The 16,547-nt window shown below is 45.3% G+C and overlaps 1 protein-coding gene across 6 annotated transcripts in view; it reads right to left on the bottom strand.

Moving 5' to 3' along the window:
• SLC9A7 (solute carrier family 9 member A7) overlaps positions 1–16,547 on the bottom strand; it is a 124,114-nt gene that overhangs the window by 59,156 nt on the left and 48,411 nt on the right. For all 6 annotated transcript variants that reach the window (XR_004622392.1, XM_034649423.1, XM_034649424.1 and 3 more), the window contains 4 exons: positions 12,727–12,926; positions 10,021–10,098; positions 4,504–4,580; positions 1,641–1,753 (listed from right to left, as the gene is read on the bottom strand). Coding sequence is in view for 5 of the 6 variants with exons in the window: in XM_034649423.1 (XP_034505314.1) it covers positions 1,641–1,753; positions 4,504–4,580; positions 10,021–10,098; positions 12,727–12,926 (468 nt within the window). In the remaining variant the exon portion in view is untranslated. The remainder of the gene's footprint in view (positions 1–1,640; positions 1,754–4,503; positions 4,581–10,020; positions 10,099–12,726; positions 12,927–16,547) is intronic.

The following is a 16,547-nucleotide window of genomic DNA, read 5'->3' on the forward strand; positions in this document are numbered from 1 at the left end:
CAATATGATAGGCGCTAGGCACATGTAGCTATTTAAATTTAAGTTACTTAACATAAAATAAAATTTTAAAGTCAGTACTTCAGTTGAACTACCCCTCATTTCGAGGGGAAGCCACATGTGGCTACTGGCTACCATACTAGACTGGGCATAGAACATAGAACATTTCTATCATCGCACTGATCTAGAGGACTCCCACATGGCACGGTACAGTTGTGTGGTGGGGAGAATCTTAGTATCTTTAAAATCATTACTGTCCAGAATGTTAGAGGGCATCATAAATGCTGGCCTTTCCACCTCCACTACTGGGACAGGACCATCTCTTTCTCCGTAAGTTCTTTGCCTACGATGTCCTCTCAATGGTTGACATCAGAGGAAATAATTATAAATAATGATTTAATTACAGGTTCCAACTTGGAAAAGGGAGGTCTTTTTGTTTGTTTCTTCTTGAGTTGCAGAGCAGGGTGGGCATATAATAATTCCACTTTAAAGAAGTGGTTCGACTAACACTCGAAAAGTACAAGGTAAGAGATTTATGAATAGGAATCAGGTCACAGTGTATTGTCATGGAGGAACACTGAGCAAAAAAGGAGTTTACAAAGGACAGTACATTCACCGCAGGTACCGCGTGCCTTTCCACTAAGAAAAGGTCTTATTTAAATGAAATGTGATTTCCTAAATGAAGGTGAAAGCACAACACCGAGGAAGAAGACCGTCTAAGTGTAAAAATTATGGCTATATTAGACATTCTAAAATGAAAGACAAAAGGGAAATACAGGCAGAAGCAATGCAAGTGTCCATTGTGGACAGATGTGTAAACAGAATGTGGTGTAAACGCACAGGGGAATATTACTCAGTGTTGAAAAGGAAGGAATCTCTGACATGTGCTACCACACAGATGAACTGTGAAGACATTACGCAGAGTGAAATAAGCCAGACGTAAAAACACAAGCACGGCATGATTTCACCTTCTGCAAAGGAGCTAGGGTAGTCACACTCACAGAGACAGGAGACAGGAAGAACGGTGCTTGCTGGGGACTGGAGGGAGGTGCAAATGCAGGAGTTATCGTTTAATGTGTACAGAGTTTCGGTTTCGCAAAATGAAAATGTTCTGGAGGTTGGTTGCACGACAGTGTAAACAGACTTGACACTGCCGAACAGTACACACTTAAAAATGATGAAGATGGTAAAATTTGTTATGTATTTTTTAGCACAACACAAAAACAATAAGGGGGTGCCTGGGTGACCCAGTTAAGTGTCTGCCTTCAGCTCAGGTCATGATCTCGGGGTCCTGGGATCGAGCCCCGCACTGGGCTCCCTGCTCAGCGGGGAGCCTGCTTCTCCCTCTGCCTCTGCCCCTCCCCCTGCCCATGCGCACACGTACACACGTGCATGCTAGCCCCCCCAAGGAAATAAAATCTTAACAACAACAATAATAATAACAATAACAACACCAAAAGGGAAATGCACACCTTTCTTCGAAAAGCCACCTAACTCTATGAGACCACTTCCTGAACTCTTCCGTCACCATTCCACGCTGACTCGACAGTCTCCCTACTGCAGCCCAAGTTGAGGGTTGCTCTGAACGTTTTAAGATTGAGCTCATGGGATGCTGTGATGACAAAGCCAAGTAGGCAAAATACCTGGGTCAGTGGCAGAGATAATTGCTCCAAAAAAGAGACAGTCCGTGTAGTAAAATTTGTCGGAGAGCTGTCCCACGATCTTCATGAGCTTCACCACGCCGTACATGAGATTTCTGTGAGGAGGGAAGGACGACTGTGTCAGAAGAGAAAACGAAAACCCTGCTCACTGAGTCACCTGGCCAATACGCGAGCAGAGCAGCCTAGAGTACTGTGCTTGCAGAGTGACTGGTGGAAACCCTGGGCAGCTGCTGTCGTGGGACGCTTAGCAGGGACACGTGCGAATAAGGCTTGGGCACCGCGTCCTGGTTTGCAGTTCATGTCACCTTGCTGAAACATCTGAACGCCACTCCATTTCTTAAAGTCGCGCTTACTGACAACTACCGAGCATGGGCCTCGATCGGCAACAACTTTAAGGCATCTGAAGCAGCTGGGTAATCGAGCGGAAGGGAAGGGAAAGAACGCGTCGCAGTGTGGAATCGAGGGCTCGTACCAAACTGACAGGATTCTAAGGCAGTGTGCTTAAGGCCGCGGAAGGGAGCGCGCGCTGGACGAGCTAGAGAGAAAAAACAAATACGGGCAGGCCGCGAAGGTCCAAGTGACCAACCTTCTCGGCCAAGAATGATTTCAAAAAAAAAAAAAAAAAGGGAAAAGGAGCAAAACTCTGTAAAAATCCTAGTAAAGTCTCAGTGTACCCATTGATATATCTGGCCTCTCATTCTCTGCGGGGGTTAAGGTAGGCCAGCGGCGGCCCTTCTCGTGCCATGCAGGATGTGACATGGTCCAAGATAGCCTCCCAAGTTAAATATTTCCACTTGGCTGGAGCACATTTCGTACAGGAGAGCTTATAAAATGGGAGGAGTGAGGAGTGTTGAAAGGCCTAGTACATGTCACTAAGGGTGTGTGTGTGTGTGTGTGTGTGTGTGTGTGTGTGTGGTGGCAGCTAAAGGGGCTAGGGGAATAAATATAAGCACAGAATAGATTCACTGCACCCTACAGCTAACAACACTAGTAATAATATTCTTGCCGGTAAGGACCACGCCATGGCTCACCTTCGTATGCCGGGCGCCTAGAACAACAGACGAAGCTAGGAGCTCAGGAACTATTTCCAGAATGGAGTCCTTTGGAGAATACATAGCTATAACTTAATGCTTCCCTAGTGTGGGCCGGGCACTGTTCCAGAGACTTAAACAGTTCAATTTTGATTCCCAGTAACTCTGTGAGGCAGATGTGATTTGCCTTTTGTTGCCCGTCGAAGGCTTCTTTCCCCTTCCGTTTAGACATTTCCTGAAACAACACCTGCCTCTCCATTTCCTTCGACCACAAACAGGCTTGGGCGCTGGGCTTCTCGCTGGCAACCTTTTCCCATCTTGCCACCAATACCAGTCACGTAACCTGTCACTCTTCGGTGGCTTGTCTCTCTTAAAGGACAAAGTCCAAGCCCCTCCTATTTTGGCAACACAAAAGGTCCTTCCAGCTCTCCAGCTAGTATTTTAAACAGTAACTAAGGTCCATACTTCGCTCGGATTTCCTTAAGCTTTTGCCTTACGTCCCTTTTCTGTTCCAGGATCCCATCCAGGATCCCACATGACACTCAGTCATCACGTTTCTTTAGTCTCCTCTTGGCTGGGGTGACCTCTCCGACTTTGTGTGGTTTTGATGACCTAGGCAGTTTTGAGGAATATTGGCCGGATATTTTGTATAATGTGCCTCAGTTGGGACTTGTCTGGCCTTTTTTTCCCACGATTATATTGAGGTAATGCGTTTTGGGGAGGGAACGCGCCATGCAGAGTATCTTTATCATCTGGCCAAGGTGGCGTCTGTCAGATTTTCCCCACAGTAAAGCTATGCTTTCTTCCTCCATTTTCCCTGCTGTCCTCTGTGGGAGGAAGTCACTAGGCACAGCCTGCTATCAAAGCGGGAGGGGACATAAGCTCCCTCTCCTGCGGGGTGGGGGTTGACATAAATTATTTGGAATTCTTCTGCACAGGAGATGGGCCACTTTTCTGCCCTCTATTTATTCATCCAATCATTTAACAACATAGGTAGAGACTCAGATGTTTACTTTATAGTTTGGGTCCAGTATGATGTTATTTATTTTGTCATTCGTTGCCCATTGGCCCTAGGGGAGCTTTCAGGTTGGCTCTGTGTCTCTTGGACATGCCCCAAGTCCTTTTGTTTGTTTGTTTTCTGGGCACTGCCTTACTTCTTGGCACTGTGATATTCTCCGTTCTTATCTTGTATATTTGCTGCCCCAGCCCTAGAATCAGCCATTTCTGCAAGGTGCCCTGGTTCTTTTTACTGGAGAATGTTATCAGGAACCAAGATCTGGGGACTAGGTGTGAATTTGATTTCATTTTAATTTATCTGAATCTTAATTTAAATAGCTCCACATGGCTAACAGCTACCACGCTGCACAACATAGCCTGAGATCTTAACTGCCATCATCATAAACATCGAAATCCTGGACCCTGGTGCTTGTCAGTGGTTGGGGGTGGGGAAATAGCGAGATGCTGCTCAAAGGATACACACAGGTTTGGGCATCTGAGGTACATCATAGTGATTACTGCTAATAATATGCTGTATGATCTACCGGAATTTGGCTGAGAGAGTGAGTGTCAAACGTTCTCATCATAAGAAAGAAATGGTAACTATGTGACAGGATGAAGGTGGTAGCTAAGACTATGGTGGCAATGATTTTGCGATTTATAAATATTTCAAATCAACACATTGTCCACCTGAAACTCACATAATGTGTCAGTTGTATCTCAAAATAGTTGGGGAAAACACTGGACTCTGCAGACCCGTGTGGATCTCATCTCTTTGGAAAGTGTGTTAACTTGATTAATGACAAAGAGTAACTTACCCGATAATGAAGCAGGAAACGGCAGTCCCCAAGAAAGCATAAGCCAGAATAGACCCAAGATTTCTGAAAAAGTGTCTCTGAATAAAACAAGAGGCAGGAATCACATTGTAATTTTTGATATCGAGCTTAAGAAACACAACAAAAGTCTCTTAAAAGTGAAACTTTACTTACTGCTTCCATTATAACAAGTAATAACTGAAGCTACTCCAGAATAAAGCTATTTAGCTATAAACATTGTGGTTTTAAAATATCCCTGTTCCTATTAATCACTGAGCAAGCAAGGGCTTAGTCAATTTCAGAGAAAACTACTCTGATTATATTAAGTTACACTGAGAGAGAGAAAGTTTTTGTGAGTGTGTGTGTGTGTGTGTGTGTGTGTGTAAGTAGACCGATCATTTTCATAGATCTAACCCAAACTATTTTACTCTTTTACTCTAGTGATTCAGCAAGTCACTTCCAGGTCCGGTGTACCTTAGATCATTACAGATAGAAGTTTGAAACTGATAAAGTATGAAAGTGCTGTCTAAGGGGCTTTCTGCTTAATTCAGTATCAGAAGACCATGTCCTAAGTATCTGCCTCATGACATCTGAAGTGTCTCCTGATATTCTTCTGGATTAATCTCTGGAGCCTGGGAAAGAGGGCCAAGAAAGATGGAAGTGGAGAAATGAAAAATAGGTAGTTCCAGTTAAGATGGGCAAATTTATAAGTTTATATATGTATATAAGCGTATATACTTAAACTAATATAAGATCTAGGAACTATTCAGAAGGAGATGGCAAAATTGCAGTCCTCTCAATGCTTCTGTACATTCACTGGTTACATTAACACACACACACACACACGGATTTACTTCTCATAAGTCATCAGGCCTGCGGGATATTCTGATGGGGAAAATCCCTGTTCCTGGAACCCTAAGCCATGGTTCTTACTCCTCAAGGCATAAGCTGTTCTCATTGGACACTCAGAACTATTTAGCAAAACCAGACAAACAAAAACCCCCAAAACATCTTAATTTGACAGGGGCCAGGAATACTTTAAAAATTTTCAAAGGCAGGAGAGTCCCAGTGTGCCAACTGAGCGACATCAGGGAAGGACAGGGGCTAGGAAGAACTCAGAACAAGCAGCCACCAGGCCGGGGCACCTGGGTGGCTCAGTCAGTTAAAGCATCTGCCTTCAGCTCAGGTCATGATCCCAGCGTCCTGGGATCGAGCCCCACTTCAGGCTCCCTACTCAGTGGGGAGCTTGCTTCTCCCTCTCCCTCTGCCTGCCTTTCTCTCTGTTTGTACTCTCTCTGTCAAATAAATAAAATCTGAAAAAAAAAGCAGCCACCAGGAAGTGTGACCACACAGAGGGCTGTGTGTATCCTCTGCCTGTATTCTAAGCAGACAATCTGAGGCTTGGCCTCAGCTTCCCCAGTGCTTGGCCCTCTCTGAGGCTGTGAAGAAGGTGTCAAGGAACGCCTAGTGCCCCCAAGACACTTGTTCGGAAGAGAATCCTTCAAGGGCTTGCCACAGCAACAGTCACCAAATGAGGGTGCTGCCTGTATATATTACGGACAAGTTATGCTTGCCTTTTAGATTTTAAAAAAAAAAAAAAAAAAAGAATCAACAACTGTGAGCCTAAACGCCTTTAAAAGCTCAATCAAGAGCTTAAATCAGGGAGGGCTAGGAGTCCATCAAGACAGAGACGTGAGACCAAGGAAACTCATGAGAAGTATCCAGGAACAGATGTTAATCCCAGAATTGCTTTCTCTTGCCACTCAGCTCTCGTTTAGATAAATGATCCCTATGGTTGGTTTGAATGCATTAAGTAAATTCGTATTCGTATTTGCCCAAACAAAAAATCAGAAATATGAGGGCTGCGGATTCTCCTCCTGGAAGGTTAGTTCTCAGGGAGTGTGGGGTGCTGAAGATCTGGTAGTGCTTGTGGGGCCCCAGGGAGGAAGGGGAGCCGCATGCTGGGCGGCCCAGCTCTGAGCTCACAATTGCTCCAGAGCCTGCATGTGACAGGCGGGTCTCAGGGTCGTGTGAGAGGGACCGGTTCGGCCTAGAGCCTGGTGGAGCCTTTATCCCTGTGCATTGGGTGACGAGGCCCACGTCCCTGGTGCCTCGCTCGAGGGCACCTCGATTTTAGGGCATGCTGGATTCGGGTCCCCAGAGTGGGTGTGGGAGCAAGGGGCAATGCAAAGTGCACCATGTGGTGCGCTCCTGTGAGGTCCTGCGCTGGAAGGAAGTGGGAATGAGGGCAGTTGAGGACCCACCTGGAGAGCAGCGCACGCGTGTTAGTGGAAAGGTGGGTCTGTGCTTCTGATTGGGTTTGCAGGAAGAGCTGAATCTGAGCTCTAGTCTGTGGGCTTGGGGAGAAACTGGATCCTGCGGGTGGTCGAGGGGTCCAGATGCGGGGGGATCAGGTGTGCACTACAGCTCCTGAGCCAGGAGACCTGGGCGCGGGGACGAGGTGGGTGAGGGTGCACCTGTAGCAGGACCAGCACTGTTGGGAGGCCTTCTCAGCTGCAGTCTGGTTGAGCTGGGGTCTGAGCGGCCCCAGTGTGCAGGCAGGGGCACAAGCGTTGGCTGCACACAGAGCACGCCGCTTTTAGCACTTATCATCCGCACAGCGAGGCCCCGTGCTCAGGTCTGGACGCTGCCGGACAAGACAGGAGCTGACAGCCTGCACACAGACGCCAGACCTCTAGCCCCTCCACGCGGCCACCACGCCAGATGCGGGTCTTCGCCCGGGGCCCGCCCGCATGGGGAGGAGCGGCTCGGCGTCCGCGCGGACGTCTGAGGAACCCAGCTCCCCACTGCCCAGGGATTCTCTCGTGGCCTCATTTGTCTCAGAGATGGCTCCAGCACGCACGTGAGGGTGTTTTCAATCACAGATTTGTTTGAAAATGAACAAGCGAAAATATTTTAAACGGGCAACGGTGGGTGTTTGATTTGTGATCATGGACTGGAGTCTTTGAAACTGTTACCTTAAATGTGTATTTGTTGATATACAAAGATATCTTTGACCCGTATAAATAAAAGCGGTTACACACACACACACACAAATTAGGAATATAAATCTGCCACCCCAAATATACCCATAACATTCTAAAATGACACACACACACACAATTACCCATCGCCATTCATATTTGCTGATACGAGCTGGAATTTTACACCTTGAAAAGAGAGGTATGCCGTGTCACTTATTTGTGTATTACTGTGTATATTGTGTATTATTACACCTAGTGCTTGACTCTCTGCACAGTTTACGAAGTACTTTTACATAGAGTAGCCCATCCAGTTCTCACAGCCACCCCATCACGACAGTGCTATGGGGACCACTGTGCGTGAGAGGCGTCTAAGGCTCGAAGGTGCAGTGTGAGCCGCTGGGAGTCATGGATCCGCCAAACGGCAGCGCCAGAACTGGAAAGAGGGTCTTTGGAGCGCAGGGCATTACACTAACCGCACCAGCCACCCTTCTCGACTCCTACCACATCCTGTTCGGGAAGAAAGTACGGCACCTCCTAGTCCTAGTCCTGGGTGCTAGCAGAATCCTAGGTCTTTCATCTTCTTAATTGGCTAGTCATGGCCATGACTGCTTCAGTCTCCCCTACTTTTCCCCCTCTGTTCGAGGATGGCAAAAAAAGACAAAGGAGATGATGTGCCCTGGTAAAGTCTTCAAGAATATGAGCCTAAGATCAAAATGAGAAGGTGTACCATTCTAAGACTTGCATTTCTACTCCTTCTCCCATTCCTCACTGATGAATATTACCATGAGACACAGAGACAGAGAGACCGAGAGAGAGTGAGTTTGGTGGGAGAAGTTCACAAAACATGAAGGCTTCTATAGGTGAATTCTTTCCCTGACAATGGGCCCTGGAAGCAAACGGAGCGGTAGCACAAAATCAAAGCTAATTCCCATGATACTTTTTCAAGTTAGGGGGGGAAAAAAAGGCCCAGGTCTGCGTGACAACTATATGTGCGTAGGTCAAAGGGTCTGAATATATCTGTTTCCATACCTGCAGTGAAGTGGTGGAATGGTTATTATACATTTAACTGACGGCAGCTTTAATCTCAGATGGCAGAACCATATAAGAACCAACGATTTCAGTGCCACCATAAGGACTATTTAAAAAGGAAAGAGACTGAACTAATAGCAGGTAGCCTGAAAGCCTGGCATTTCAAAAACAACTTAAATTGGTAACTGGCAAAGCCTGTTATTTGTTTTTCTTCCGGGGAAATGAGGCTGACAGAGGGAAGGCTCTGCAAAACCTTCAGTGCTTTTCAGCCATTAGAATGGCTTTCACAACCAGTGATTTGGTTTCATTTTAAAGCAACTATGACCTTGATGATATGTTAAGATTAGTTCATTAAGATGCCAAATTATTCATCACCCATCTGATCGGATAAGGAGTTCCCAAATTCTTCACTTAGATAGAGAATAACATTATTTGTACCCATAAAATCATCTGTGATCTGTGACACGTCAACAGGTGACATACAGATTTAGAGACTTTGGCAACCCCATAGAGTAGGGAGGAAAAGGACACATCTTTTGGTAGAGAAAGCCTAAATCCGGAGGGAGAGTAGGACAGATAAGGACAGTTTTTTTATTAACTGTTTATTTTGGAGTAACTACACATTCACAGAAATTGCAAAGATAGATAGTATAGAGGGGTCCCATGTGCCTCCACCAGATATCCTCCACCGGTTATACCTTATATAATCATAGCACAAGATCAAAACCAGGACACTGACTTTGGGACAAAGTGTGTGAATACTTCTGTGTCATTTTATCACATGTGTAGATTCATGGATCCACTGCCGTGATCAAGACACAGAACTGTGCCATCACCACTAAGACTTCCTTTACAGTCACTCCCCCTTACTCCCCACCATCCCCAACCCACGGCAGCCACTAATTTGTTCTCCATCCCTATACTTTGGTCATGCCTAGAACGCTATATAAATGAAATCATACAGTACATGACCTTTTGAGGTTAGATTTTTTTTTTCCACTCAGCGTCATGCCTTTGAGGCCCATCCACACTGTTGTGTATATCAGTCATTTGTTCCATTTTATCGCCGAGTTGTATTCCATGGTATGGCTGTGTGTTGAACCATGCACCCACGGCAAGACATTTTGGTTGTTTCCAGTTTGGGGCTATTACAAATAAAATTGCTATGAGCAATTAACGTATGGACTTTTGTGTGAACGCAAGTTTTCGTTTCTCTGGGAGAAATCCTCAGTAATAAGACTGTGGGGTCATATGGTATTTTCAACTTCAGTTTTGTAAGAAACTATGAAACTGTCTTCCAGAGTGGCCACGCCAGTTTACGTTCCTATAGGCAACGTAGGAGCACTCCAGATTTTCAAATCACTGATGATGAGACAACTATAGTCTCTGAGTGGGTGCAGAACACAGTAATAAGCAATGCGGGAGAAGGGAAAAACTAGAAAATTATGTAGGTACGTTAACACAGAGATCCCCACGCTCTAAGAAACACTGGCAAAAAATCTCTTACCTTCTTTAAACTGTAGCCGGCGTGGAAAATAATTGGAGGCAGAAGGATGTTGAAAAAGACCTCCGGATCAAACGTTACCTGAAAGTTTGAAAAGAAAAAAGTCAGGGGTAGGAGGGTGTCTGACTGGCTCAGTTGGTACAGCATGCGACTCTTGATCTCAGGATCATGAGTTCAAGTCTTGCGTCAGGCACGAAGCCTACTTAAAAAAAGAGAGAGAGAGAGAAAAGTCTGTGCTGTTTAATACATATTAAGAAATAACAGTTCAGTGCAATTTTGAGGACTCAGAGAAAGCTTCCGGCCAATGTTTTTTAAACGAGAAATAAAAACATCTTGATTTTTATCAAGCCTTTATAAAGGTTCAGCTGCAATAAAAGATGCTGTCATGATTCTTTATTAATTTTCTGTATCCTCCCACAGAACCGCTTACTGACACTGTTCTAATGAATTTAAGTCTCTTTTGAGTGACCAGCCTTTTGTGAGACCTGATGTGCCCTGGATCAGAGTCGCCAAGGACACTGGCGTCTTCCTCAACATCAACATATGCAACTAATGAATCATCGAACTTTACATAAAAAATTTTTTAAAAATTAAAAAAAAGGAAAATTCGGCAGCTCGGGGGTGACTGAAATTACTTTGTAGGCTCAATCCCTCTGAAACTATTAAAAAGCAAAATTTTATCACATCCAGAAAAGAATTAAGCAGTCTATATAACTCCCAAACTTTTTTAAAGAATTTGTTCATGTTGGTAGATTGATCGGCTCTTACTGAAATTAATTTTAAAGCTTTACTCTAATTATTAAAAGTCAAGTTAAGGGGTGCCTGGGTGGCTCAGTCAGTTAAGTGTTTGACTCTTGATTTCAGCTCACGTCATGATCTCAGGGTCATGAGATCGAGCTGTGTGTGTGGGCTCCATGCTGGGCACGGAGCCTGCTTAAGATGCTCTCTCTCCCCTTCCCTCTGCCCTTCCCCACACCGCTCTCTGTCTCTTACAAAAAAAAGTCAAGTTAGCACGTCTCTTTAAAAACTGGGAATGTTAACCAGCTTAATTAAAAGTGAAATGGTTCTCACAAATTATGTTTTACTCAATCTTCTTGCTGAAGACAGGAGTAGTGTGAAAAATGGGGAACGTCAGAATGAGAAGGGGCTTTGGACAATACCCAGAATGAGGACACTGGGGCCACAGTCACGTGGGAATGAGCACAAGAGTTTCCTGCCACCTACTCCAATACCATGCATCAAGCTGCCTCGGCACGTCTCTCCTCCCCTCGGCTAACAACAATGATCTCAGCCTTGTCTGCTCTCCCACCTTTGCTTTGTGCAGCAAAAGTTTAAACAGAACGGAGGTGAATCAACCTTTTCCTAAAGGTAATAGGAGCAAAAGTCAGCATCACCTTCTATTATGATCTTAAAGATGGAAATGGGTTAGATTCTTTTCCCTTTTCTCCCCCATCCTATCCAGTACAGACTCAAGCTGCCATTTCAAAACAGCCATGAGCATGGTGATTATATGGAATATCTTTCTCGGTTGCATTTAATTTCACAAATGTTTATGGAACTCCCCGGCATTCTGATGAGGGTTGAGAGCAAAGAGTTCACTAGGACTGCCTTTAAGGACACAGAGAAGATGGGCATGTTTAATGCTCTAGGTTGAGACTAATTTTCCTTAAGGATTAGGGTAGATCTGAAAACAATAATAATTTAATTTGTGGAGCATAGGCTATACCCTGCCTTTGGTTGCAAGCCTGTGCACACGTTAGCCTTGTTCTATGTGAAAAGAGGCTCCCTACAACCAGGATCACCCAGAGTTTAGACAGAAGTCTCCCTGCTGATAAGCCTGGGTCTACAGAGTAAGACAGTATATGTGGATAAATACAGATCTCTTGCTTCTCTTGGAAATCACCTAGTGAAGAGATATATGATTCTTTTGTCGTGTATTTTAGCTACCCCCAGCATCAAATGAAAAATAGTGCCTGGACTCAAATTCTAAGACAACAAGGTATCCCTCCCCCAAAGATTCATTAAGCCTTTGGCATTACTCACCAATGAGAATGGGCACTAAATAAGTATTTGTAGAATATGGCAAAAGAACCAGGAAGAACTAAGACTTACAATTGGGAACACTGAATAAATGAGCTTAAAGTGAAACCAATCTCTTTTTTTTAAAGATGTTTATTTATTTATTTGAGAGAGGGAGAGACTGATAGAGCAAGAGTTGGGGGGAAAGCAGAGGGAAAGGGAGAAGCAGACTCCCCGCTGAGCAGGGAGCCCAATGTGGGGCTCGATCCCAGGATCCCGGGATCATGACCTGAGCCGAAGGCAGACACTTAACTGACTGAGCCACCCAGGCACCCAGAGTGAAACCAATCTTATTTTAAGAAAGAAACAACCCCATCCTTAAACCATAACAAGAGACATAGTAAAGAAGAGATGGGGGTGGAGAGACAGACTGAGTGGTGACGTACAAACCCGTTGCACAACATGGCAGCCCATGTCAGCTCCTGATCCTAACAAAGCTGACAGGCTCAAGTTCACATCTGGTTCATTCTTCTCCTCATCATAGCCCCAAAGCCTCCTAGCAAAACTGCGAGCCAGGAATGTTACCCATGCTCCAGGAGTCTGAAAGGATTTCTCTCCACAAGGCCGAGATGGAATCAGAAAGTCACAAACTATGTCAGGACCCCAGTGGCAGAGTGTTCCCCAGCTCACCTTCCTCAGCATGTCATTCTGCTCTACACTGTTGATCTTGCCAGGGCTGATTTCTCCTTTCAGGGTGTATTCGAAGAACTTCCCGCTGACATTCACTAATAAGGTGCTGAAGGCCCTGTCTTCCTGAGTACAGCTGAGTGACTTGTCATGACCGCTGGAGGCAGGGGTGCCGTACCTCAGGATCACGCCAACGATGAGCCCTGAAACAGAGTGGGGGAAAAAACACAAAACATCAGGCCTGCGGAAGGACAGGAAGAGCATGGACAGGACGACACAGTCAATTTGCAACAACTAAGAAACACAGAAGTAATCTTCAAGCCTGGACGTGAAATGTGTGCAGCTGCACGGTCCTTCCGAAGGGTTAACATCCTCTGGTATGAGTCCCTCATCCACCAGGAAGACGAGGTGGGACAGTACCTTTCCTGGTTATTATGGCACTGAGTATTTTCCCCAAGTGCTCGTGTCTCATTTCTCAGGCTTCTGGTAGAGGAAGATGGAATGATAAGAAACAAAGTCTTTTCTGCCAAGGATAGCACAAAACAGAACGGCCGGGCTTTGATCTGGACCAGCAACAGCCCTTAGCCCAGTGGCCTGTGGCCATCTGCCAGCAAGGACCAGACCACAGGAATTTCTAGCTCCTAAAAATGCAACTTGCTTTGCCACACACCAGAGGAAGGGGGGAAGAAATGACAGAAAGAAAAGAAACGCTTTTGTTGAGGTCATTTCAAGTACTGGGTATCATGGAGGAAGTAATTATGTCCCTCGGGGAGCTGAACACCACAGTGCAAATTTTTATGATCGTGATTCAAGGAGTGTAGAGCTGTCTTCTTGGAGCTGTGGCTACGATACAACTAAAATAATGAGCTGCAAGTCTTTAAGTCTCATTCCGTTCTTAGGTGGGGTTTCCCATTAGGGAAAAAAAAAAAACCTCGACAAGATTGTGGATAAGCATGTGATTCCACTGCAAAGGAGTGTTGCTCCCTTGGCCCTGGACAGGAGTCCCACATGCCACAGTAAAAGTGGGTGACATGTGAAGAAAACATAAATTGCCACAAGACACTTTCTACAGTTACCTCTTAGGAGGAGGATTTCCAACTTCTCTCTATATTCAGTTCTTTGCTAGCACTCTTAGAATAGTAAAAATGCTCCCCCCATCTCATTTTGCCATTAATGGAGAAGTTCCATGAGAAAAAGAATGTTCTATGTTTACTATATTCTATAATATCTCTTATCACCAAGGCGTATGAGAACTCACAAGACGTTGTAGAAAAACAAATAATATGTAAAATCTAGAAAAATACAGTTTTTTAGGCCAAACTCTGTCTGTACTGCATTATTATTATTTTATTATTATTTTTATTAAAGATCTGTATTAACAGATACTTGCAGCCGGTTGACCTTCATGAAAAAGATCAAATTATAAGTTTATTATAAATTAAAAACGAGGTTCTTAATAATCTCAACCAGATATAAGCCCGTTTTAAAACCTTTAAAGGTGGAGGAGGAAAAGCCAGCCTTTAAAGAAAAACATGCTGGTCGTTACCAAAAAAAAAAAAAGATGTTGTCTTTAGGGAAAAAACAATAAAAACCCCGTAATGCAGATTGTTCTGGTCATCAGGTCATGGGGCATGCACTTGAGGTCTTCAGCACCGATCTTTTGTTCAGTTATTGCTGGCATTGCATATTCATTTCTTTTCGTTGGGTGACTAACTGGGATGATGCTGGAGATGATGGTAAGCTAGCACTTAGTGTCTCCCTGCTCAGCCTTGGAATGGACTTCCCAGCTGCGGTCTCTCGGCCATCTTGCGGTTGAGGGTTTCCTGGGTGTCTGTGCTGGTAACTGAAGTTGGGGAGGTCCCTACACTCAGGTGGCTGCTGACCGTGGGTCCCTTCTCCTTGATTTTCCTGCTCCTCTTCATGGCTGTCCTAGAGAATCACAGTCTCTAACCCTGATGAATACTCTGTCTCCCTGGTCTACCTTGTTCTCTCGTACCTTGGTTGCCAGCGCCGTTCTCTCTACTTAGGAGGCTTGGAAGACTCTGGTCAATGCTCAGAGGGTCTCTGTATAGAGTAAGGTGTGCACTGCTGGGCCTGGCGTCTTTTACTTTTTCCCCATTCTCTGTAACATTTGCTGCCTCTGCACCCTTTTCTCCAATAAGAACATCGAACCACATAGTTTCTCTACCCTCTGCACTGGGAAGGTGCTTCCTAGGGGTTCTTCCTCTTTATGGTAGTCTAGTGGACAAGTATATATCACTTGGTGTCATTCCTGTGGATGAAACCAGATCCATTTCTGACACTGAACCATTTTACTATTCCTTACACTTTGGTCGTGATGACCTTCTTGTCCCTGCCGTGGGCCACCACTCCCTCCACCCTGCCCACGGAGCCATGCTGGGTGGTGGCAGTGCTGAGAAGGGGTGATGGGAGGCTGCTGGGCCTCAGCCCTGCTGCTCGGGGTCGCAGTGATGGGGACGGTGACCGGGGCTGGCTGTGGCAGCTAGAGCTCCTCCCTGGGTGGGATGGTGATGAGGTCGCCAGAGCGGGGTTCTGCTCAAAGCTCTCTGGGGTCGCTCTCCACTCCAGATGGAACTCGTATTGTTTTTTTTTTTTTTTATTTCTTCACTCCCTGGTCAGGCAGTTATTTTCTGGTCAAGTTTTACATGACAAGAGACAATTCCATGGCCCTTCAACATTCATGTAATACAGGATGACCTGCAGAGTCTGATTAACTGTCACATGATTTAACTTCAGTGTCTTCATCAGGAAACCAAAGTAGGTCATTTACAGAAGACTATCTTCCTCCCAAATCAACAGCTGCTTCCCATAACTCACTGTTTCTTTACGGTATTAGCCTCATTATTAGTGGAGGTAACCAGAAGGTAAACCATGCTAGCACAGGGTCTTCACGATGACTACCACTCCAATGAAAGAGGAGGTGTGATACTGTCATTTAGAATAGGAAATCTACATATTTGGTCTTTGTCCCAATTTCCTGATACACAGCTCCTAAAACCCTTGGAATCAGGGAGAGGTTAAGTGTCTTTTTGTATGCTAGTGAGACGACTGGTGGCTGGGGGCTCCTGGATTATTCTCAGGATGGGAGCTGGTTGCCAAGGGAAGCAACCTGATGATTACAGAGTTGAAAAAATTAAACCCCGCCCCAAAACTCCAGGGAGAGGAGAGGGGCAAGAGGTGGAGTTAATCACTAATGGCCAATGATTTAATTAACCATGCCTAAGTAGTGGAGTCTCCACAAAAATCCCCAAAGGATGGGGGCTCAGAGAGCTTCCGGGTTGGTGAACGTGTGGAGGTGTGGGGAGGGTGGTGCACCCAGAGAGGGCACGGAAGCTCCACACTCCTTCCTTCATATCTTGCCTATGTAGCTCTTCCACCTGGCTGTTCCTGAGTTTATATCCGTTTATAATAAACCTGCAACAGAATAAATAAACTATTTTCCTGAGTTCTTTGAACCATTCTACAAATGACCGAACCTGAGGAGGGCATCATGGGAACCTCTGATGTGTAGCTGGTCGGCCAGAAGTTCAGGTGACCACCTGGAACTTGTGATTGACATCTGAAGCTGACGGGGGTGGTCTTGTGGGACTGAGCCCTTCACCTGTGGGAGCTGAGGCCATCTCCAGGTAGTGTCAGAATTGAGTTGAATCATAGGACACCCAGTCACTACCCAGTTGGAGAATCGCTTGGTGTGGGAAAATCCCCACGCATCTGGTAACAGAAGTGTTGGGTGTGAGTATTGTGTAAAGGGGAAAGAGGAGTTTTTTTCCTTATTGGAGTTTCATATTTGCAGACAAATTCCT

Source organism: Ailuropoda melanoleuca, chromosome X (genome assembly GCF_002007445.2).
Source record: "Ailuropoda melanoleuca isolate Jingjing chromosome X, ASM200744v2, whole genome shotgun sequence".
Lineage (NCBI taxonomy): Eukaryota > Metazoa > Chordata > Mammalia > Carnivora > Ursidae > Ailuropoda > Ailuropoda melanoleuca.